The sequence below is a fragment of the Tasmannia lanceolata genome, unplaced genomic scaffold, assembly GCF_043159265.1.
Source record: "Tasmannia lanceolata isolate RefF3 unplaced genomic scaffold, GAP_Taslan_0.1 ptg000023l, whole genome shotgun sequence".
Lineage (NCBI taxonomy): Eukaryota > Viridiplantae > Streptophyta > Magnoliopsida > Canellales > Winteraceae > Tasmannia > Tasmannia lanceolata.
The window spans coordinates 4,664,103-4,689,705 of NW_027518700.1; the positions used below are offsets into that span (position 1 = coordinate 4,664,103).

The following is a 25,603-nucleotide window of genomic DNA, read 5'->3' on the forward strand; positions in this document are numbered from 1 at the left end:
CTCCAAGGATCTCGGCTTCTATTGATTGGGTTGAGCTCAGCGAGAAACCAGGAATCATCCAGGAGGAAAATCCCCTTGGTTAGAGCTTGAAAAAACCACAAATACCTCTTTGGTAATTTTAGGGCATCTTCCTTTTCTTCTCATGATACCCTGCTCTTGAATGGGGATTGCATTGGAGTGACCTTCAAGTTTAGGGCATCTTTATTCTACATTGAAGTCTGATTATTTGATCAAGAAATTAATTTTGTATTTTACCTCTAACTTGGTGCCTTTTTTCTCCTTTTCTTTTTTCTTTTTATGCTGTGAGTAAAGCTTTTTTCTCTTTTAGTTGGTTATTTTAATTAGTTTTCATATAGCCATTGGCAGCAAGGTGCTGAATCGTGCACTTGTTGCCAAAAAATGTGTTTCTCACATATGGGTTTTGAGAAAGCTCCTTATAACAGAAAGTGTGAAATGGTTCTTTGCGCTTGAAACTATTCCTTATAACAATTCCTTTGGGCTGCAAGTTTTTCATTGTAAATCAGAGTAACGGATTCTTTCCTCCAAGCTATTTGATCTATGAATGGGAAAATTACAACCAGTGTTGTTGTTGTTGTGCCAAACCAAGCAGAATTGCAATGATAATCGCATGATTAGTATTTTATAGAAATTACCCAAATTTCGGTCCCCAAAGAGTCATGGACAATATGGAGAAGTTCACACATTAAAATCCCGTGCGACTAAACCCCCCTAAACATCGGCCCGCATTCCGTACTTTTCTCTTTTCAGAAACCTGTTGTAAAAGCGTTCTTAGAAGCATAACCGGCTGTCCCCCAGTTCATCCGGTAATTTATCCCAAAGGGGCGGTCAAGGTAAAAATAGGGGGTGAAATTATCTGTTGCTTTTTAATTAATATACAAAACCCAAGCCGACTTAAAACAGATAAATCGCATCGCCTATGAACTACAGGGAGAGGCGAGATGTATGAAATCTTCACGAACAAAACTTTCGTAGGAAAAACAAACACCTTCCATCGATATAGGAGAAGAAGAGCAAAACCCTTTTTTCCTCCAAAGCCATTTTTCAAATTCTAGGGTTAGGGTTCCGGTTTTGTTTTCCTTAATCTCTTCTCGAGCTCCCAGCTCTTTCCATGGCGTCGATCTCAACTTGAATTGGTTCGCCTCTCTCTCTCTCTCTTTCAATTTGCAGAGATCTCTCTATAACTGTTGGAGCATTTTACTCTTCTAGGGTTTTATCTAATCACTAACATATATTGTTTTTTGGTTTTTCGATCGGTGCTATGTTGCTAGGGTTTGATTTTATACATTTTACCTTTCTAGGGTTTTATCCAATCACTCACATATATTGTCTTTTGGTTTTTCGATCGGTGCTATGTTGCTAGGGTTTGATTTTATACATTTTACTTTTCTAGGGTTTTATCGCTCACAGACATTGTCTTTTGGTTTTTCGATCGGTGCTAGGTTGCTAGGGTTTGATTTTATCCTTTTATTTTTTCAAATTTGATGGTTTGAATGCAGAAAAATATAAGGATTGTTGGTAAGGCATGGAGGAGTTGGGCAGAGTCTCGCAGGATATTCGTGATGAAGGTATTCATTTAAAATTATTAGTAGTGATTATATTTTGTGAATATGCATTGTTGGTTTCGTGTGAGTTCATGCAAGAATCGGAAATTTGTAACTATGAATTGTTTGTGTTGTTTCTTTTCTTCCTTTTTGTTACCTCTTATGGTTTTCTTTTTGAGGAAAGATTAAATGATGGGCACTCTCTGCAAAGTGCAAATTATAACTTGTATGTTGATGGCCCATCAACACTTCTAGGTTACAGAAGAGTCTAATATTGCCTTCATTTGGTCATAAGTATCCAATTAATATGATTGCATCAGTAGATTACGAAATACATAGTTTTATTCATGGGACTTTTGAACATTTTGGGCTCTTATGTAAATCTCAATTTTTCCTATTGGGAAATGAAATCTCCATCCCCCCTTATCCAACATTTCTGCTTTTAGATGACATGTTCATTGCCTATAAGTGCATTGACTCTATGATATAAGTAGAGAAGCTTGGAATTTTTGTAAGGTGGATATGGAAAAAGGCAAAAAGCATGAGTGATGGATTAGGAGTTTGTTAATTATCTAATATAAGGATGAGGTTTGGGGTTCAGTGGATAAGTTGAATCATTTTTTTCTTCTCGTGAACGGAAAAGAAGCAGGTGTTTGCAAGAACTCTCAGAGTCTAAGGCAAGAGTAACCCCATGTCTCCCTTCTTTTTTGCATTAGTGAAATAAGCTCTAACTAGACCAATTTCTAGAGTGGAACAGATTGGGCTGATTGAAGGCCTTTCTATTGGGATCTGTAATCTGTTACATCCCATTCGCAGTTCGCGGATGGTTATATTGATTTTTTTTTGTGGGGATTAATGCGTAACTTGAAAACTTATGATCTACTCTGTGATGGTTTGAGGAGGTGTCAGGACTGAAAATAAATCGGGAAATTCCTGGAAGATTTAACATAGAGGAGTAGAGCGGTAGAACCTGCGAAGGAATTGGGTGTAAGGTGGATAAACTTCCCTTTTCTTTTATTGTGATCCTCCTTGGGTGGGTATTCCTTCAAAATTGTTGTGGGATTTAGTAACTATATAGATGGAGAGCAGGTTGACTAATTAGAAAGAGGATCAGCCTTATTAAGGCGTCAGCACCTAATCTTCCTAGATACCGTCAAGGTTTTAAATTTCGACCAAAATCGAAATTCATAATACTCGCAATCGTTGTTTATTTTGGCCAAAATTTTCTTCAAAATTTCGTTTGTCCTAAAATTTTGTCTGAAATTTAAGGGATTTCACCCAAAAAATCTGGATTTTGATAATTATTTAATATTTTCCCAAAATTTCAGCCAAAATTACCTAAATTTCAGCCGAAATTACCAAAATTTCTGTAATATCGGTCAAAATTTTCTAGGAGATAAAATAGCCATAATTTTATTTCATTGGATTTCGGCCAAAATTTCGAAGCCGAAATTTCGGTTTCGGAGAGGACTGAAATGCATTTCGAAACTGAAATTTAAAACCTTGGACACCATATGTTTATCAAAATTTTGTTCACTCATTAGATACCGATTCTTCTCCTTTGCATCTAGCTAGAGTGTGCAACATCCCAGTCCCTCCAAGTGTCTGCGCTTTTGGGTGGACGTCCTGTCTTGACAAAATGCTTACCGTGGATCACCTACGCAACCACAAGATGCTTATCTTTGATCACCGCGCTTTATGTGTGGAGGTGGGAGAATCGCATATGTTCCTTCATTGTAAGATGGCTAGATATGTTTGGGGGAGGATACTAGAAAGGTTCGGAATGCCCTATTCATTTCCTCAGAGTTTGGGTGATCTATTGCAATGTTGGCAATATTCTCCGTGGCGGAAGAAAGGGAAGCTCCTTTGGAATATGAAGTCCCATCTTTATCTATATAAAGATATTGGCTCTAACCATCACTTGGGCCCAATTCAGATTCACATCAGCCTAGGATTTATGGCATGGTTGGGGAGAGGTTTGATGAGACAATGAGCAAAGAGAGACCATAGCACAAGAGTGGTTCCCCCTTGGCTTTGTTCTTTTCAAGCTTAATTTTAACGGATCTAGTTTTGAACCCTGGGCCATCCGGGATTGGGGGGAATCCTTAGGGATGGTAGCGGATCAACTATGTGGGCTCTCTCTGGTCCCATTGGGATTGCCGATTCCAATGAGGCGGAGGTGAGAGTGTTCTTCCAAGGTCTAAGGAAGGTGGATCCCCTAATCCTAGACAAGGTGGTCGTAGAAGGCGATTCTCTTAATGTGATTCGGTGGCTTAAAGGCTCTCCTCGCCCTCCTTGGTGGTTTGCCCGCTTTTTCGAAGAGATTTCAAATCTTATTTGTGGTTCTAGCATTTCCTTTCATCATGTCAAAAGATCGGCGAATAGAGAGCTGATAATCATGTTAGAGATGGTGTTGATATGGCTTCTCTAGAATTTTTTGATTTCTTCCATCCTTGAGGGTTTTTTACTTTCTCGTTGGAGTTCTTTTCTTCTCTCTCTCTCTCTCTCTCTCTCTCTCTCTCTCTCTCTCTCTCTCTCTTTTTCTGTTTTGACCATCTCGGTCTTGGGGCTTGCCCCCCTCTTCTTCATTCTTTACATCAAGATTTTGTTGTCGGTTGTCAAGTGTATTGAAAAGATCCAAAGAGACTTCCTCTGGGAAGGGATAGGAGGGCAACAAGATAATGAAGCATTTGGTTAAGTGGGAGGCTTTTTATTGGCATAGAGAGGAAGGGGGTCTTGGTATTGGTAATATTTGCTTGAGGTTTTGGAGATTGGGGGAGGAGTCAAGTTGCCTGTTGAAAAGAATTATTATAGGAAAGGATACGGAGGGTAGAGATGAAGGTGGGTGAGAAAAGGGCTTGGTAAGGGTAGTGGCTGATGAGTGTGGGATCTGATATGCAGTGTTGAAGATGCACTCGTGTTGTCCCTTGTGTTTAGAACTTTAGACTGGAGAGGGATTGATTGGGCATACGACTTTGTGAGGATTTGTAATTGGTTTAATTTTCTTTATGGCTGCTTATCTGCGCTTCTAAAGATTAGTGTGTGAGAAAGGAGTTGTGTTATTGATTATTATTGGAGGGTGGAAGGTACGGTGGTTTTGTCCAAGGTTTTTCGGTTTTGATGTGCGTTTCGATTGTGATGGAAATGAAAACGTGTTGGGTTCGAATAAAATTTTATGGAAACCTATGCAAATGATGGACATTTAACCTAAAACTCCAGGAATTGCTATAATAAGCACAAATATATACTAAAAAACTATCACATAAGAAAAAACCAACCCATAATGGTTTAACAATAGCTTTAAAAAAAATGGTTTAACAATATCAAACACCTAGTGACATGTAATTCATATACATATTTATACATAACACACACCACATTAAACATACAATTCACATAAATATAATTTTGTAACACATACTGGTATAGTATACAACTAATACACTTACATTTTCTTTTTGTTTTTCTATGCTTTTTTGGTTTCGGTGAGGATGAAAATAGGAACATTTCTGTCGTTTCGTGTCGGTTTCTGTTGAAACTTAAAAGTATACTTCACGTCGCTGTTACTAGGGGTGCAACTTGGGTCGGGTTGAGGCCAACCCGAGCCCCACACGAGGAACCATTTACTCAACCTGAACCCTACTTGACCCGAGTTCCAACCTGATGAGGCTCAACCTGACCCGACCTAAGGAACCCTTTTCTCCAACCCGAACCCAACCCGGCCCTAATTCCAACCCGACCCAACCTTAGTTCTTAAGCTTACTAAAAACTAAAAAGAAGAAAAAAAAGAAAAATGATAAAAAAAATGTCTGGTTTCACTCGGGACGGGTTGCCCAAGCCCTCAACCCAAACCTGACCCGAACTCAACACGGGTTAGGAAACCCAACCTGACCCCGACCTGAAAGACACCCAATCTGACCCTACTTTTTTTGTGTTGAACCCCTAGCTGTTTCATTACAACTTTATAGACGAGAAGATAATCTTTGGTTAATCTTTTTGATCGTTTAAAAGCGGTGTTTCTGTCATCTTTCACCATGGATAGATGGATTTAGGCATTGGATCCTAAAGCGAAGTTGTTGATTCTTTCTTCTTTCCATTGCTTGGTTAGGTCTGACTCCCATCATTCAATTTTATTCGGCTTTGGGAGTCTTGTGCGCCACCTAAGGTTCAAAGTTTTTTTTGTACTATGGATCCCCAAAAGGTTGATAGTGAATACCAGCGATGTCTTAAAGATGAATATGTGCCAATTGGTGAATACACATGTGATGTATATGTTGGCTGATGGGTCTTATAGTCATATATTCTCCTTAATTATGAGTTGGCTAGGAAAGTGTGGTTTTGGGTTGGGGTTTTCCATCTTTATTCCCAGCTTTTTTGGAGGGGTGCAATTGTCGCTATCTTGGGGAGAAAGGCAGAGTTCTTTGGCTTATGACCTATTTCTTGTTTGGGGGCTAATGGAACAAAAAAAGATAAAATTTTTTTCATGGCAAAGATAGATCGCTTGTTTCGAGAGGACAAGTCTCATCTTCGGGGGATGTTGATAGTTGGAAAATATGGTGAAAGATTTTTTTTTTTTGGGGGGGGGGGGGGGGGGGGGGGGTGTTGGAAGCCAGTTGATCAATATAGGCCCAGAGGGATTACCACTTCGTGGAATATTATGAAGGGATTGCCTGTTTCAGAGCATGCATAGGAAACAAATTAAATTCTGAGATGATGTCTGGTGCGGCCAAAAGTCTCTTAAATTGGAGTTCCTAGATCTGTTCTTAATTTCTATTGAGCTTGAGGGTATGGTGAGAGGGGCTTTTTGTAGAATCAATAATACAGTTAGTTGGAAGATTGGCTTTCACAAGAATTTCTTCGAAAGAGAAGTTGACATGGTGGCTCGTTTTTTGAGCACGCTGGAGGCTATTTTTATTAATTGCTCTGGGGATGATAGGAGATTTAGGATATGGGACACCATCGACACTTTCACTGCTTGATCTTTATATCAATGCCTTAGGCTTTTCAGGATTGTCTTGTCTTCAACCAGAGCTTGGAGGGTGCCCGCCCCTCTTAGAGTATGTGCACTTGCCTGGATGGTTTGCCTAAATAAAATCCTCATGGTGGATCATCTTTGGAGTCAGAGGATACTTATTATTGATCATTGCACCTTATGTCTTGACGCCAGTGAGTTTGCCGACCACATTTTCATTCGATTACTGGATTGGATCGACAGCCATTCGATTACTTTTCAGAATGTGTGGAGGTCTGCGAATAGCGAGTCTTCATTTAGACCGATCCAGAAGTTCTAGGATGGGATTGGAGCTCTTCGATTTCCTTACCCTGTGATTTTGATTGATTGTATCTTCGTTTTTGCTCTCTGCTTTTTATTTATTTATTAGGCAGGTATGACCATCTCAGTCTCCTTGGGCTTGCCCCTTTTTAATAAAATGGTTCTATTCAAAATAAAAATAAAAAGAAAAAGAGAGAGATCCCTTCCCTGGATTGTTGGGGAGGTTAAAAAGCCTCAACTTGTCATATGCTATAGCAAGAGTGGAGTTTAATGGATACTAGTGGAAGGCGATCATTGTTGAATTTGGATAGAGGAGGGAAGTCCCCTCCTTTCGTTAAGCTCAACTTCGACAATGCTTCTTGAGCAACGCAGATCCCATGGGAATTGGGGGTGTGTTTTGAAATCATTTGGGGGGTGGTGCTTTACTTCTCTGGTTTGATGGAGTACAAGGATTCTAATGAAGTGAATGCGCATGCTTCGTTGGTCAGGCTGGTTGGGCATAACCTTCTGGTTATTAACCTTAGTGGGAACCTTTCATCCAATGTTGTTTCGTGGCAAAAAATAGCTAACCCGGTCCATGGAGATTAGCGGGGACTATTGGGAACAATATTTTTTCTTTTTTATTCCTCGTAGTGCCAATGAGTTTGCAAACTCACTACTTAGGGGGGGCATCCATAAAGATTCATTATATGGGGGGCAACCTCTGTCCCTTATCTACTTTCATATCTTTGCTTTTGATTTTTTTAATCGTATTTGCTGTTGATATTTTAATGAAGTTTTCTTTACCATCAAAAAAAAGGAAAAAAGAAAGAAAGTGAGCCATTTCATAGGATGTGCTTGAGAGATGTCCTAGCTATTAGGTTGAGGGGGCATGGAACAAATCTAATTTAGTTCTTTGATTGTACCTCATGATACAACAAATGGGAATGCTGATTCCTGGATAATATACTCATCTATATGTATAGTTGTATCATTAAAAAAAAGCTATATGTTCATTTAAAAAAAAAGAAGAAGAGTTATATGTATAGTTGTCATCTCAATTTTAATTTGGCCCTAAACTAGGCCGCCATTCGTTGCTTTAGTTTAGTTGCTGAAGGCTTTATTTTTTTCTTCATGGAGATCATGATCTCACATATTTTGTTGGGTGCACACACACATATATGGGATTTTCTAGGGACCATCGCAGAAGGCTCTTCGCGAGCCGGCTGTTGCTTGAGAGAGCAGCCACATAGGCTCACTTTTCAACAGATTTTTAAAAATTCACGAGTTGGCTGCTCTCTCGTGCAACAGCCGGCCCGCGAAGTGCCTTCTGTGATGGTCCCTAGCAAATCCCATATATGTATGTATATGTTGCGCGTATATATATATATATATATATATATATATATAGAGAGAGAGAGAGAGAGAGAGAGAGAGAGAGAGAGAGAGAGAGAGAGAGAGAGAGAGAGAGAGGGTTTCTGTACACGTGTGCAGGTAAGCTTACCTGCACACAAGTGCAGAAACAGGGTGGGGGCCAACATTTTTTGGGGGTCCAAAGCATTCACTTGGAAGGCCCTTCCATGGATAGGGTGTGGCAAAAAATCAGCCCCATTGGATCATCCTAGCCCTGCCATTTGTGGAGGGGAAAAATGGGCAGAAACATGGACACACAGTGTCTGTCCATCCCCCCCACACCACACCTTTGATTGGGTTAGGACGATCCAATGGGGCTGATTTTTGGGCCACACCTTATCCATGGAAGGTCCTTCCAAATGAATGGTTTTGATCCCCACAAAAATGTGGCCGCTGCCCTATATATGCACTCGTGTGCAGGAACCCTTTTGTCATATATATATGAGAAAATAAAGTATGTGCAGCTGCACAAATAAGCTATCTGTGCATGGGATCCAAAGCATAGGGGGATCCAAAGCATTCATTTGGAAGGCCCTCCCATGGATAGGGTGTGTACCAAAAATCAGCCCTATAGGATCCCCTAGAAAATGAACCAATAGGGATGTCTTTGGATCCCATGCACAGATAGCTTATCTGTGCAGCTGCACATACTTTATTTTCTCTCTCTCTCTCTCTCTCTCTCTCTCTCTATATATATATATATATATATATATATATATATATATATATATATATATATATATATATATATATATATAGAGAGAGAGAGAGAGAGAGAGAGAGAGAGAGAGAGAGAGAGAGAGAGAGAGAGAATGTGTTGTATCTGCCTCTGTTATCTTATTAAATATCTCAACCTTCTTAGAAACTCTTGTAATATTATTGTTGGTTAGTAACATTCTGTTAAGTTAAATTACCTACTGTGATTATTGTGTGATTTTATGACGTCAGTGCTGTTCCTTGGCGTAGTTCTATCTGGTTGCTGATTTGTTTGGTTTTACATTATGTCATATATTGTTGTTTTGGACCCTTATTATGGCAGATGATGAGGATGATTATGAGGAGGTTGGTGGGGGAAATAGGCTCTTGGGGTTTATGTTTGGAAATGTTGATGGGTCTGGCGATCTTGATGTCGATTATCTTGATGAGGTAACCTCTGCTGCCCTTAACATTTGTACTTCTATCCATTGTGGAATGTGTACTTTGTCTTTCATTAGTAAAGGAATGTTCTGCAATGAATATTTTGCTCAATGTATGAAATATATTAACAATTCACACAAATTGGAGGGAATTGTGCACTCATTCATTTATTACTTTATATCTCCCCCCCCCCCCCCCCCCCCCCCCCTCCCCCCCCCCCCCCACACACACATATATGAATGTTGAATGGTAATCCTATATTGGGTGTTTGTTTTGTTGTTTGTTCAACTTGCTAATGTTTCCATTATAGAACCAACTATTGAAATGGGGTTTTTACCGGGTGCTGTTTGCTCTTTTAAAATTTTTTTTTTTAATGTTTTATAGGAGTGCTATTTGCTTTTGAATTTTGTAATAAAATGATATTCCCATGCACTTACTTATTATTGGACTAATATTGTACCAAGCTTAAATCCATTTTATAATACACGGACCAGGGAAATATATGGCAGTTGCTGCATATTCGTCTTGGTTGTTTGACTATGGTTATATGCAGTTAACTTTCAAAAAACAAATGGTTATATGCAGTCATAGACATGCTTTTTTTGTACAGGTTTCCCAAACAGGGCCTATCTCCTACACAAACAAAGATAACTTGTACCATCCTGAACAGAAAAACAGAAAACATCACAGAAGCTCAACTCAACTCAACTCAACTCAACTAGGCCTTTGTCCCAAACTAGTTGGGGTCGGCTAATGAATCCTTTAGAAAATTTTCATGAAGCTATTCCCAAAAAAAAAACGAAAAAAAGAAGAAAATAACACTTACCAAAAAGATGACTCGGCAACATATTTCTAAATTTTCTGGAAGACTTGCAGTAATCAGCGATAAGACATACCATAACTTGGATGCAATTATAAATATTACATGCAAGAATTCCGTGCAAGTTACACATGCAAGAGGCGGAGCTACATGTAGCATAAGGGGGGCAGCTATCCCTGTTGAGTTGGGCCAAACTCCTTAATAGACCCAACTCAATTGGGCCCAGCCCCCTTTAAAATTTGAAGTCTTTCCCCCTTATGTATAAGCCTGCTCCCCTTACGTATAAATCCTGGCTCCGCCACTGCATGGAAGTTACACGAACTGGAAACATGTAATAATAAACATTCCATGCATAAGACATACCATAATTTAGATGATTTTTTTTTCATTTTCTCTAAGTTACATACGAACAGAAAACATAGCATACGTTTCCGAGATTTTACCATATTTCCATCAAAATTTCCAGCAGAAAACATACCATATGGTTCCGTTCCCATGCCGACCAAAACCGAAATTTAAAACTTTGGTCATAGATGATTGACCACTGACCAAGTGAGATAAGAAAGTAATGGTTAATATATTAGGGTATTTGATGCATGATTATTTTCAATTCATGCTTGAGAATTAAAACAGAAGAAGAATTAAAGAAGTTTGATTTCCACCACTATTTTTGGGATTCTTCTCCTTTTGCTTTATTAATTAGGCATTTTGGGTATGTTAACAATTTGTGTGGACATGCATAGGATGAAACTTTGGATTTTGAGACCAAAAAACTAGAGATAGTTTAGGTATTAAAAGTTATAGTTAAGTTATTTTGAGTTGTTTTCCATGGACCGTATCCATGTTCGAGGTTTTAAATTTCGGTTTTGGTTTCGGTCAGCATTGAAATGGAAACATTCCAGTTTTGGTTGGAAATTTCGATAGAAATCTTGTAAAATCATGGAAATGTATGGAAATATAAGCAAGATTCTTCTCCTTTTGCTTCATTAATCAGGCATTTTGGGTATGTTTACAATTCGTGTGGACATACATAAGATGTTGGATTTTGAGTTACCAAAAAACTAGAGATAGTTTAGGTATTAAAAGTTCTACTTAAGTTATTTGAATTGTTTTCCATAGACCATATCCATGTTCAAGATTTTAAATTTCGGTTTCGGTTTCGGTCGGCATGGAAACAGAAACCTTTCGGTTTGATTGGGAATTTCGATGGAAACGTATCTAATAGAAAAAAACAGGTTGGGTGCAAGTACTAAAGCAAAGCATGGTAAAATGATGGTTTGACAATTACTAAAGCAAAGCATAAAGATAAACCAATTCATGTAGGATGCAAGTATCTAATAGAAAAAAAACAGCTGATCTGAAAATTTCAGTTCAGCCCCTAACGTAGGCTCCAAAGATGTAGATTGAAATGGGGGATGGGGGCTCTGATTTTGGTTTCATACAATGGTAAACAGGTTGGGTTTAATGAAGGAATTGTAGGGGCTAGTTTCAAGGGTGTCTGCTTGTTGGTTTAGGAGAAATTAGGGGGTTGTGAGAAAGGAAAACATGGGAAAGAAAATAGAAGGAAGAAAACAAGGGGAAACGGGTCGGTGAGGTAGAGGAAAGAAGGAAAAGAACGGAGAGAGAGAGAGAGAGAGAGAGAGAGAGAGAGAGAGAGAGAGAGAGATGCACGTGCATGTCCTTACTCGCCCAGCATGAGTAGGTAACTCCAAGCAGTGAGACACAGAGGGGAGAGGAAAGGGAGAAGGGCTGACTTCTAGCTGTGAGAGGGGGAGAAGGGCCGGGGAGGGGAGCTCCTAAATAAGAGAGGGGGAGGGGTTTTCTTCTCTACATCTTAAGAAATCCGTTAGGGTTGTTGGAGGCGTTACTATTTACAGGCCTGGGGGCATGGTTTGGCTATAATGTTGGTTTAGGTAAGTGGCTAATGGGTTTAGGTCTAATGGATGGGCTATGTGGGCTTTGGGCATAGATAGCTAAGGAAATATGTTTTGAGTTATGAGTGGTGGGCTCTGGTAATCGAGTGAGGAGATAAGAGGAGGGGGGGGGGGGGGGAGCTCCTAATAAGAGAGAGGGAGGGGTTTTCCTTTCTACATTTTCTGAAATCCCTTAGGGTTGTTGGAGGGGTTGCTATATACGGGGTAGGGGGCATGGTTTGGCTATAATGTAGGTTTAGGTTAGTGGGTTTGGGTCTAATGGATGGGCTATGTGGGCCATGGGCATAGATAGCTAAGGAAATATGTTTTGGGTTATAAGTGGTGGGCTCTGGTAATTTGGTATGTGATGTGGACATCCCCCATATCTAGTCCTAATAAAACTAAAACAATAGCTAAAATTAAAAGTGTATAACTATTAATGAAATAAAACAAAAAATAACTAAAATAAACTAAATGGATGAACTAAAATGACTAATCCTAAGGGTAAGTCTTATGATACCCAAAAGTGACAGCATAAGACCATCTCTATCAAATTGAATGTAAGAAAACAGAGATAGCAGGGCACTGGTTTTCATTGCTGTCGTCGTTGAAGAATGAAGATACAATTTAGATACAATTTTCACTGCTGTCATCATTGAAGAATGAAGGTACAATTTAGATCAAGGTTGCCAGAGTGGGAATCGAAGGCTCCCGGGATGGTCAGAAGCGAGAATCGTGAAGCCGCCGAAGAGTCGCCGGGAAGTTGCTGGGGATTTGGAAATCGCTTGGGAATCTTCGGGGAATCGTGTTTCACATAACATTAAATTGCAGTTCCCAAAAGTTGGAATCACGTTTTCCACGATTTCGAATCGGGATCCTAATTTTGGGAATTGAGAAGATTTCCGATTCCAAATTGTGAACTAGGGAATTGAGATTCCCCAGTCCACATAACGATTCCTGCTTCCTTGATTTAGATACAATTTTCACTGCTGCCGTCGACAAATAACTAGTGTATCAGAAGTAGGGGTGGCAACGGTTCGGTTTGACCCCCAAACTGAACCAAATCGAAATTTGAATCGGTTTGGTTGTACCGAACCGAAATTTGAATTTCGGTTCGGTTCGGCTCGGCCAATTTCGCCACCCCTTACTCATAATCATTGGAAATCGGGGGCAACGGTTTGGTTTCGGTTCGGTTTGAAATTTGAATCGGTTTGATTCTACCAAACCGAAACCAAACCGAATTTTCGGTTCGGTTTCGGTTGGATTGCCACCCCTAATTTGAAGAACTAGGCGTGGAAGTGACAACCGTCGAACTCGCCGTCGGAGTCCTAGAAACGTGATGTGCAGCCCATGGGGGTCGTAACTCTGGATGCAACTCATAGCAGTAGCCTGCAATGTGACCCTCCATGCCACACTGTGTACAATAACGGGATCCGCAACCACCAGTACCACGGCCTCCCCTTGAATCACGTCCAAAACCTGTACCATTTTCAATTTTAAACCCAACTGGTAATCCTTTCCCTTTACTTCCTCGAGTCTTTGGTTGCACATGCTTTGTTCATGATCTTACTCCTAGACACGATAAGTTAGATCCACATGCTATTAAATGTGTATTCTTGGGCTATTCTCATACTCAGAAGGGCTATAGATGTTATAGTCCTCAACTTCGCCATGTCTACGTATCAGCCGATGTTTCTTTTTTTGAGGATACCCCTTATTTTACTGGTCCGTTTCTATACCAGTTCCTGCTTCTCAGGTTTCGCTGCCATTACCCGTTCCAGTCCCGAATTTGTTGCTTGTGGAACAACCCAAGCCATTGGAGGTTTGTTCTCGTCGAGGTTAGCAGTCTTCACTGCCTTCATGTCCAAAGACTCCAAACAACACGTCACGCCTACCAGCTCTCTCATACCTCGTAGGACGCCCTACTGCTCCAGAGGTAACTATTTCTCCTGATGAGGCCCCTATTTCATCTCATACACGCTCTTGTTCTACACATCATCCCATTTCTGATGTGGTCTCTTATGCTCGTCTTTTACCCACTTATAGCTCCTTTTTATCATCTATATCCTCTGTTTCTGTTCCACGTTCTGTTATAGAGGCAATGGCCCATCTAGGTTGGTGAGCAGCAATGGAGGCAGAGATGGGTGCTATGAAGTTGTATCATACGTGGCACTTGGTCCCCCTTCCTCCAGGAGCGCAGGTAGTAGGCTACAAGTGGGTGTTCGCAGTAAAACACAGCCCAGATGGGACAATATAAAGATTGAAGGCTAGATTGGTTGCAAAGGGGTATACACAAACTTACGACATTGACTATATTGAAACCTTTTCACCTATGGCCAAAATCCCTTACAGTATGAGTTTTGATATCCCTTGCAGTGAACATGTCATGGCCTCTCTATCAGCTTGATGTCAGGACCACCTTCTTGCACGGTGATATGCAGGAAGAGGTATATACATGGAGCAACCTCTTGCGTATGTTGCTCAGGGAGAGATGAAGCATTGTGCCTGCAAGCTACAAAAGGCAATATATGGCCTTAAGCAGTCTCCTTGTGCTTGGTTTGGAAGATTTAGTGAGGCAGTGATACGATTTGGCATGAAACAGTGTTCCATAGACCATTCAGTGTCCAGCTCTCAAGGCAAAGATGGTAGGATCTTTCTGATTGTTTATGTTGATGATATCATAATTACAGGGAGTGACAGTGTAGGTATGTAGAAGTTGAAAGACTTTCTTCAGAAGGACTTCTGCACCAAAGATCTTGGTCGTCTGAGATACTTTCTAGGGATAAAGGTAGCATATTCACGTGGAGGGCTATCTTTATCACAAAGAAAGATATATTGGAGGAGACTGGTCTTCTGGGAGCAAAGCCAGCCGAGACTCTCATGGACTCAAATGCCAAGCTTTCACTTGATCAGGGTTAGTTACTAGAGGATCCAGGCAGATACTGAAGTTTAGTTGGGCGGTTGATTTACCTTACTGTCACACGCCCGGATATCGCATATGCAGTTGGCGTAGTCAGTCAGTATATGAGTGCATCACGGACATCTTATTATTTGGCAGTTATTCAAATAATGAAATATCTGAAGAAAGCTCCTGGTAAAGTATTTCTCTTCAGGAAACATAGTCATGTGAGAATTGAGGGATATTCAGATGCAGATCAGGCAAGATCTCCTGCAGACAGAAGGTCTACAAATAGTTACTGTACTTTTATTGGAGGTAACATAGTGTCTTTTCTTCTATTAATATATCTTCGCCAATATTCAAAAACATAGTGTCTTTTTTTTTCTTTTTTTGGAACGAAAAAACCAGTGTTGTGGAAAAGCAAGAAACATGAAGTTGTATCAAGGTCAAGTGCAGAAGCTGAGTATAGAGCCATGGCCTATACAGGTTGCGAGTTGATCTGGTTGAGGTCATTTATGTCAAAGATTGTATTACCCTACTCGTCGCTTGCGTCGCTCCACTGTGACAATAAGTCCACCATTCTTATAGCCATGAATCCAATCTTTCATGAGCGGACAAAACATATAGAGATGGATTCTCACTTTATTTGTCTTCGGATTCAAGAAGGGTAGATTTGCAATGTGTTTACAAGATCAAATAATCAAATAGCGGACATGTTCACAAAACCATTGAGCAAGGCTAGATTAAGCGATTTATGTAATAAGTTGGGAATGTATGATATACGTATTCCAGCTTGAGGGGGAGTGTTGAGTATAGCTTGCGCGGAGTGTTGAGTATGGCTGTATACGTGCGTGCCCCACTTTGGGGGTATTTATGTCTTTCTCTATGTATCACACGTAGATATATGTATATTGTGTGCATGAGAGGAATTGAATCACTCTCTCATTTACGCATTCTTCACCATTTCTTCTCTCCTCTCTTCTCCACTCTCAACCCTTCAATATGTAGAATTAACAGCTACCATATGCTTCCTAGTTGGGTGGAAAGTGCACTTTCACAGAAGCTCTTGTGAAAGCTAAATTCTTCTCAGTAATAAAACGATCTTCTTCTTCTTCTTCCTCCTCCTCCTCCGCTACAATTAGCCCCAACTCATTGTCTACAATCGAAATGAATGCATCGTTCGGCATCTCCCTCCATATGTGATTGTGGACGCAGCAACAGGCTAACACTATGTCGACCTGTCGTGGGAATGGGTACATGGGTGGCGTATTTATTATGTTGAACCGCTTCTTCAAGACACCGAAAGTTCGCTCGATTACATTCCTTGCTGATGAATGCCTTTGGTTATACAACTCCTCTGCAGTTCGAGGTCTGCGCCCTTTAATGTCATTTAGGTGGTAACCAATGCCTCGGATAGGAGTTATGAAATTTCTCAGGCATGGGTACCCACCATCAGCAAGGTAAAATTTTCCTACATACCCACGGAGGGATATATATATATATATCTATATCTATATAAAAGTTACAAAACCGAGACCAACAACAACGGTACGGAGAAAAAGACAAACTCAGTACTACCTGGTAAACAAGGAATCTTGTTCGGCTTTGATAAAGCAGATGCTAAGACCCTAGAGTCTGATGCCGACCCTTCCCGCCCAGCTAACACGTAAGTAAACTTCAGGTCGAAGTCACATACAGCTAGCACATTTTGAGAGGGCCATCCCTTACGACAAATAAATCTAGGTTTCATATCCTCGGGTACTGTTGCTTGAATGTGTGTCCCATCAATTGCACCAATGCAATCCTACAATATGGACATTCAAAATGTCAACCATCAATGCTAAAATATGAGTCACTTGCTATGCAACTTACATGCCCCTACATAGGTAATAAACGGTACCTTAAAGTACGGCATAAAATTCGGGTTGTCAGCAATGTGACGTGGTGTGTCCCTTGATGGAGGTAATATGAATAACTCTTGAAGTTTGAGCACAACACATAGAACCTTGTTAAAATACTTCGAAACAGTCGCCCCTGACCGTCTAATGGATGCCCTAATAGTACGGTTCCTTTGGCTGTGGGCAATTACTTGTAAGAAAATCGCCACTTGTTCCTCAACACAACAGTGTATTGTGTCTTCAAGCAGGGTCGTGTTTCTAAATATCGCGACGAAGCTGCGGAAGCACCGCACATCCATTCGCAGAAGCGCAATACAATGGTTCTCTGCATTCGTAATACGTGTAACAAATGTCCTACGAGCTTTGTACCCACTTTCATAAGGGTCTCTTGTCATATTTTCTTCAACGTAAAGTCTAACTCTAGCCGTCACTGTAGCTACCGAAGCCATTACTAGAGCTGCAGCTCGAATGATCAATGTCCTCCTCTTGCTGGTTCTTGAGGCATGATGATTGATGGTAGCCCTACATGGAGAGATTCCAGTTCCAGTCCATTAAAAACCATACTTTGAAACCGAAATACTAGCAACACCAAACCACCAAAACATTATATCGGAAACAACGACATATCTTCAACTCCGAACCACCAAGGCATTATATTAGAAACACCCTCGTATCATCAACTCCTAACCATCCATTATGATAAACATAGCAAAAAACATTACCGATCACACAAGAAAAGAAGAAAAAAATAAAAAAGCTCTACAAAACATGCTGTAAAAGATCAAATTAGTACCCTTAACCAACAAAACAAGCCAGGGTTTTCGATGAAAACCAAACCCAAATGTACAACACCCATTCACCCACATATCATCCACACCCACATATCATCAATACCCATCCACCCACATATCATCAACACCCACATATCATCAACACCAATCCACCAACATATCATCAAAACCCACATGTCATCAACACCCATTCACCCACATATCATCAACACCCAACAACGAAGCCATTATATCAGAACCACCAATGCAAAAAACAAGAATCTTAAAAATCAGTCCAGTAACCCATAAGCTGCAATTTCATTGCAAAAACATAACAATCCGAACCCTACTGTAAAAAAAAAAACCCAAAAAAGTTGAAAAATAGTGAAAAAATCGAAAATCATGAACCCCTACTGTACAACAAAAACCCAAAAAAAAGTTCAAAATCAGTGAAATCTGCAACCCCATTGGAAATACCCCAAAATTCATAACCCAAATGTAAAAAAAGACCAAAGAAATTACAAATCAATGATATAACACATAATCTGAAACTACATTGCAAAAAAACAGAACAATATGAACCCCTACTGTACAAAAAACACCCCAAAAAAATGAAAATCAGTGAAAAGAAACCCAAAATCTGCAATCCCATTGCAAATACCCCAATATTCAGAACCCAAATGTACACAAAGACCCATAATCTGCAACTCCATTGAAAAAAACCCCACAATCCGAACCCAAATTTGTTAAATGTGTGAAAAACCCCAAAAAAAAACCCTAGATCTGGAAAAAAAAATCTCAAAAACGAGGGACAGAGAGAGAAGAGGGAGTGGGGTACCTTGCTGGAGAGGAGGCGGAGAGGAGCCGGAAAAGGTGCCGGAGAGAGCTGGAAAAGATGCCTTCAAAAGGAAAAAAAAACCTAGCAAATCAACTGGAGAGAGAGAGAGAGAGAGAGAGAGAGAGAGAGAGGGACGTACCGACCGGAGACGAGCCAGAGAGGAACCGGAGAAGAAAAATCCGTGAGTTTTGGGCGTCTGCTTCGTCGAGAGAGAGGGAGTGACAAAAAAACAAAACCCGTGAGTTTTATTTTCCAGTGGGAAAAGGAAAACAAATCCCACCGATTTGGGCGGAAATAAAATCCCGTGAGCTTGAGAAAATCGCATTTTCCACGTTGTTTTTTAGATTTCCACGTATTATAAACTGAGTTTCTCGTCAAAGCAACAAAACACGTTAAAATGAGTTTCTCGGGAAAAAAAACGCGACTTTCCTTTCTCGTGACAGCGCGGAAAGGCAAGCGAACACAGCCTTAAATAAGAGTACGCTTCTTGTTTAGATGATTTTTTTTTCCTAAAAGAGTGTTTTCTCCTTTGATAAGGTTGAAGACGTGAAATTAAAACTTTAAAATATCTTTTAGTTTCAAGTAAATTATGTAGATATTTTTCCAAAAACCTAACCTTAAATCTTTATGAATAAAACATATACAACTATATATTTCTAGGACTTGTAATTCTAATCAGCTGTACAATTCTCTTTATGCTTTCTATACGCATCTTGCTCGCTTTTAATGACTTATTACTTGCTTCGTGTTGACTTTCCATATTTCCATATTTCACGTTGACTTTCTATGATTCTTCCGACGTTTCGTCTTTACTTTCCTTGGAACTTTTCGATTCCGGTATTTTCTTATTTCTAGATTCCTCAGTCCTCACTTCCTGCATCCAATCCCACCTCGCTTCTTGCTTTCACTTCCCACTGTAGCAACTATGATTTAGAGTTTGCATTTAGACACTATGATTAAGAGCTGTACGTTAAATTCTTTAACCATAAATTAATGCTTGGATCTAAAACGAAAGTTCTAAACTTGCTGTTTCATGATTTGTTGATTGAAATCTTTATTGTTTATCAATAAAAAAAACTTTGTTCTTTTTTAATGTGTATGCATACTAGGTGATCATTTTCTATTACTACTCTAATTTATTTTGTATGGCATTGAAGCTTAGCTTCCCATGTATGTGTTTCATTAACAAAATCAACTTGTGAGTGCACGTGGGTTTAATAGTTCCGATGTTGTTTTTCTTCTGATACTCTTTCTTGCTTGTATGCTATTATAGCATTCTATTTCGATGGGTAGTTTATCTGCAAATTAATTCAAAAAATATTTATTGTTGTCTTTCAGGATGCAAAGGAGCATATTGCTGCATTGGCTGACAAACTTGGCCCGTCCCTTAAAGACATTGATGTATGAGGATTCTGATAATGTCACCTCTCTTATTCAAAGTTGTAAATGAATTTCAGTCCATCTACTTGAGATTTTAAAGTGCCTTGAGAATGTAGCGTTATCTTTTAAGCTTGAGACTAAGCTAACTTGTTTCTTTTGTAGTTGTCTATTAAATCACCGTCTACACCAGCAGATGCTTCTGAACAAGGTGAGGTACATATGCTCTAAAAAAATTATGTTTTTTAAAATTTGGTATCAATCTTGCTTTCCTACATTGGTGGTCTTGATTAAAGTTTTCTTCTCAGCAAAATTACCAAATTTAGTGAATGTAGTATTTTCGACCTGATTAAAAATAAAATATTCATGAAAAATTTATTCCTTCTGAATATTCCAATCGGATGTGGGAGATAGTATGGGAATGAAAAGAATGCCCCAACCAAATCTACCTTACGTTCTTTCTTTTTATTTGATGGCTATTATTTTTAGGGACGATGAAAAAGATTCTCTTTTTTAGTATTTCTAATAAGTGGAATGATAATTTATTAAAACAAACAAGCATGATTCATGAAAGAGGGATAAACTTCCCACCAATTTAGTAATGGAACAAAAATTTCCAATTGTTTCCGGCACATTAAATTATGTTACACCTTTGCCACATACAGATATCCCATTACGCCACAAGGCCCACAACTAAGCTTAGCAATTGGGTGCACCTTAGACTTATTTTCCCATGAACACGAGATGATGGAATTCTCAGAAGAGGACAATGAAGCTTCAGTGTCTCTAAAATGAGAAAAGAATTTCCTAGGAGGAAGAACATTCTACCACAAACTTCTTTATTAATTATCCAACTTTAAGCATGGGGTCCCCTTAAACCCACAACTTTTATCGCATGATCATAAAGTTAACTTTAAGTCAATCTCTAGAGCCATAACTTCCACTTTAATTTCATGTGAACGGATATCTTGATTTGCATAGACAAGGATTATGAAACTACTAAATGGTCTGAAATAGTCCAACCAAAACTTTCTTTCATGATGTCACTCACACCCATCAATTATTGACCTTTGTAAACTTCTATCAAACATAGGCTTTAACTACAGTTTAGGAGACCCCTCTATCTCTGTCTCTCTCTCTCTCTCCCCCCTGCTTTGATGATTTCGAAAATATCCTTGCAAGCACCAACATAGTCAGACTTCATTTTCAATAGGAATTGTGTTTGAATCTATATCTTGGCTAGGGCTCTTTTTGATACTTGCACAATAAGCTTGTGGGCAAGGTATTAAATATCAGTTTCAGTTTTGGTATCAGTTTTGTCGCCACAGAAACAGAAACATTTCGGTTTTGGTTGGAAAGTTAGGTGGAATCTGTAAAATCACGGAAACATATGGAAACATTTGCAAATGATAGAATTTAAAGATGAAACTTCAGGAAATGCTACAATATGCACAAATACTGACTTCTCTCCTCTTCTCAAGATCTGCTCCTTGCAAAAAAAGGAAATACCCAGAAGGCAGTTCTTCCAAACCCTAACCCTATTCTTTCACTCCTTCCAATTTACTTCCGGATTTTTCATGGATTTCTTCAAATCCTTCTTCTCCAATGATCTAGAACCCTCACTTCCTCGGAAATTTCAGAATGCCGAATCCGAATCTCCAACAAATCCATTTGAACTTGTAGAAGGAGAAGAAGAAAAATAGAAAAGAGAAGGGGATCCAGGCCAAGAACTTCAATTCAACGAACAAAACCCCAATCCTAACCATAATTTATCTCGCAATGGTGGTTGGTTGAAGCTTTGGTGGGCTGTTCAAAACCTTTGCAACAAAATCTGATTCAGTTGTCCAGACATACCACCGTGTTCTCAAGGAATTCAGCTCCGGGCTGAAGAAGGGCACGATGGTGATCTGTGAGGCTGCTAGCCGTGCCGTGAAAGAACTCCCAGTGTGACTGGTGTATCCGTTGGACAAGAGTCGCCTGAATCCCTTGGGCAGGCGATCAACGACTTTGGATCTCTGTCTGGTGTGGACAACTGACATAATCTCCCAAGGTAAGGATGGAATTCTCTCTGCAGATCACGATAGCAATTCTTTTGATGTAAGAATGTTAGTAGTTCGACTGTGAATCCAAAGTTGTAGATTAGATTTGAACCGCTGGTTATTGGACTTCAGTCTGATTCAAATAGACAAACCAGAGGATTTGGATAATTTTAATCAATGGAAATTGGGGTTTTCGTTGACGGAGAAGGGGGAGGAGATTATGAATCTCTGCAGTGAGAATGTTATTATGGAAGGGATGTTTTCTAAGTTTGTTCCGAATGTTTTTGATCACAAGATGTTTTGAATGTGATTGTGGAAGGGATGTTTACTTAGCTTGTTCTGAATGTTGTTGATCACTAGACGTTCTGGACTCGGTATTTTTTATAGAATTCACAAGCTCAAGCAGGTGGAGGATGCTAGGGCTAACCTTGTAAAGAGGGGCAATTTTGAGGGGAGATAAATAGGAATTAAGTTGGGAGGTCAGTGGGTTAGTTTCTTACTCTTTATTTTAATTTTCAAAAAAAAAGAAAGAAAGAAAGTTGGGAGGTCAATGATGAAGAAGAAGAAGAGACTAATGTCTTGGCGTCCAAGAATGATTTGCCTGAAAACAGAGTTCAATAAGGAAGAGTGGAAGACAATTTTGAAGCTTCGGAATTGTTAATGGAGAAAAAACCTATTTATGTGTTGCAGATTGAGCATATTCAGGTTGTTGCTAAGACGGGGAAAAGTTCTGATAGCAAAGCTACGGATCTCGGGCTCTGTCACAAAACCTGCTAGCAGTAGAGAGTCTGATGGGAAAGTGCTGTCTGGAGGAAGAGGCAAACCTTTCTGAAACAAATAGTGATGAATCAGTGGCAAAATTCGATGAGAAAATGTTTCTGGAAGGGAAAACAGATCCCGGTGAGTCGAGCAAGGATAGTGATTTCTCAGTTGTGTCAAGCCCATGGTTTTAAATTTTGGCTGAAATACCGAAATTTTGGATTTCGGCCCTGACTGAAATTTAAAACCGAAACTGAAATTTAAAAATTTCGGCCGAAATTATAACATTTTTACCGAAATTTAACGAAACTGAAATTGCTACCGAAATTTTGGAGTTTTCGGCTGAGGCCGAAACTGAAACCAAAACCGAAATTTCAATCTTTGGTCAAGCCAACCATTGGTGCAAGAGGATGATGACCTTGGGTGGGATGAAATTGAAGATCTCGGTAGTAGTGATGAGAAGGTGACTGCTGGCAGAAGCCCAACTAGGGTAAAAAACACGCCAGTGTCGAAGTGCTATTAATGAAGAGGAAGATCTGAGTTGGGACATTGTAGAGTCTCCTGTCTAACAGTGATCCTAAGACAGAAAACAGTATACAATTTATTGTAACATGTCCTCCTTTACCACTTCCACTTTTTTATTCTCGTGTGTCATTAACCATTCAAAAAAAACTAAAAAATCTCATGTTTCATTTGCAAGTGTGTAGTTATATAGCTCGTTTATCATTGTTTGGTCACTTTGCTTGCTTTATGATGTAAATGATTGCCTCCATCTCTCAGACAATTTCTAAGTGAAGCAATTCTATCCCTGGATGTCATAAAAGCACAAATACACAACTTAAAAACCATCATATGAGCAAGACAGCCATCCATAATGGTTTAAAACATCGAACACCTAGTGACATGCACTGTCACGCATGTCTGATAATTTCGTACGCATCAAATTACTCATGTAATTCATATAAATATTTATTCCACCATTTTTATCTTTTGATTTGCTCCAATGTTCCATTGTTGTTTCTTGCACTTGGTTTGTGGTCGTGGTCTTGGAACCCATATGGTATTATCATTGAGATTCTTATCTACCCTAATTTCATCAGAAGAACTTCGTAATTCTCCCCCTTTTTCCTTTGGCATAAAATCTTAGTGCAGCGGCGTGGCCCGCCCTAAATGCCTCTGCGGTTAGCCCATGATATGCGACCGTGGGTTTCATGGAATCATCGGAAGGAGAGGGCTGGGGGCTATGTTGGTACAAGATTGAACTTCCCAATTCCATGGGGATCCAATTAAATCAATTTTCTTGCATGCTTGCAGTGTCGCTGTATTGTTTTTAACTTTCTAGACATACCTAGCTTTCAGTATTTAAAACAATGCTGTTGGAAGACTTGCTGACTAATATAATTAGTGTTCTAATCCATTAAAAATGGTAGTATTAAGGCAATTAGAGCTAGGCAGATTGATGTATGCTGGTTTTCCTAACAATATTGACTGATGCTATTTCTATATGTTACTTAATGTTAGGGTAGAGATTCAAACTCTGTAATGGGTGTGATTGGCCTCCTATGAGTCCTATCTGACATAAACCATAGATTTAGAGAATCTGAATTTAGATTTATCGTCCAAGACTCATTGTTTATTGTTTTTTGGTTGCCTGGGAAGGTATTTTATAAATTCGTGTAGGTTCACCTTTTTTTTTTTTGAATTGTTCGTGTTGGTTCACTTTTCTGCTGTAGATTATGATAAAAAGCATGAAGATGCTGTTGATTATGAAGATATTGACGAGGATTATGATGAGCGAGAGATTCAGGCGGTTTCAGAGGAAGACCACTTGCTACCAAAGAAAGAATATTTATCTGCTGAAATTTCATTTGCTTCTTTGGATCATACGGCTTTGGTCTTCGATGAAGAAGATTATGATGATGATGAGGATGCTGCTAAGGAACACGAGATGGCAGAAATTAATTCTGAACCCCCGGCAATTTCTTCACCAGGTTATCCCATTCTATTAGCTATTGAATTTAAAGTTCGTTTTCAAGTAAACATGTTATTATTCTTTATGTTGGTATAATTCATAATTTTTGGTGATTTTTCATCTGACATTCTGACAAAACATTTTAATAACCAGTCATTTCTGCTTCAATTTTTAAATGTATCTTATATCTTAAGTTTTAAGTTACAAACTTGCAACATCGGTTTAGTGACTGATTTGTTTGTTCTTCAGGTGAGCATCTTGGAGCGAAAACTATCAACTCTCCCGAAATAGGTTTCGAACCTACAACCAGTCAGTTAACAGACAACTTATCATTTGAGAAAGATATTTCTCCCGCTGATGATCTGCCTTCTCTTGGATCCTTTGAAGCAGAAAATGTCTCTGTTGATTTGGATGAATTTCAGGAGGTCAGCTTATATGGTTATTATTATTGTTCCTTTAGATATTATTTGTTCATGAGGGCATGGTATTATCTGCTTGTCCTTGCAATTGCCATCCTGTCCACAATCCTTATTTCTTGTAGGAATATTCATAACAGAAGACTTCTATACTATGTTTCTGAACCTCTTTACCTCGATTGTACTGCTGTATTTGCATATTTTTCTTCCTATGTTGTTGCTTTGACCACCTCAGTCTCCCTGTTTATTAAAATCTCTACCTTATAGAAAAAAATAAAATAATAAAAGAACTTTTTTTTTCCAAAAAACTCCCATTATTCAATAACAACCACCATATCTTCATATTTATACTCTAAAAGAATGAATGTGAACATCTTCTTAAGCATTGCAAGTCACAAGTTCCTTTGAGGCACCACTGTAGTAGGGTTTGATGAATGAAGGCCATCTGATAAAGCTCTTGGATTAATGATTTTTCTAAATTGGTTTAGAAAACATCTGACTTACTGCCTGAAACCCTAATTTTGTATTGACTAGTATTT

General features: G+C 39.2%; 1 protein-coding gene and 1 pseudogene across 1 annotated transcript in view; both read left to right on the forward strand.

Moving 5' to 3' along the window:
- HAF01 (HAC13 protein (HAC13)) overlaps positions 1-25,603 on the forward strand; it is a 71,050-nt gene that overhangs the window by 2,968 nt on the left and 42,479 nt on the right. Inside the window, exons 2-7 of the mRNA XM_077366792.1 lie at positions 1,518-1,586; positions 9,266-9,372; positions 19,840-19,902; positions 20,044-20,089; positions 24,410-24,667; positions 24,898-25,073. Of these exons, the coding sequence (XP_077222907.1) occupies positions 1,544-1,586; positions 9,266-9,372; positions 19,840-19,902; positions 20,044-20,089; positions 24,410-24,667; positions 24,898-25,073 (693 nt within the window). The 5' untranslated portion in view covers positions 1,518-1,543. The remainder of the gene's footprint in view (positions 1-1,517; positions 1,587-9,265; positions 9,373-19,839; positions 19,903-20,043; positions 20,090-24,409; positions 24,668-24,897; positions 25,074-25,603) is intronic.
- LOC143856596 (uncharacterized) lies at positions 21,456-22,377 on the forward strand (annotated as a pseudogene).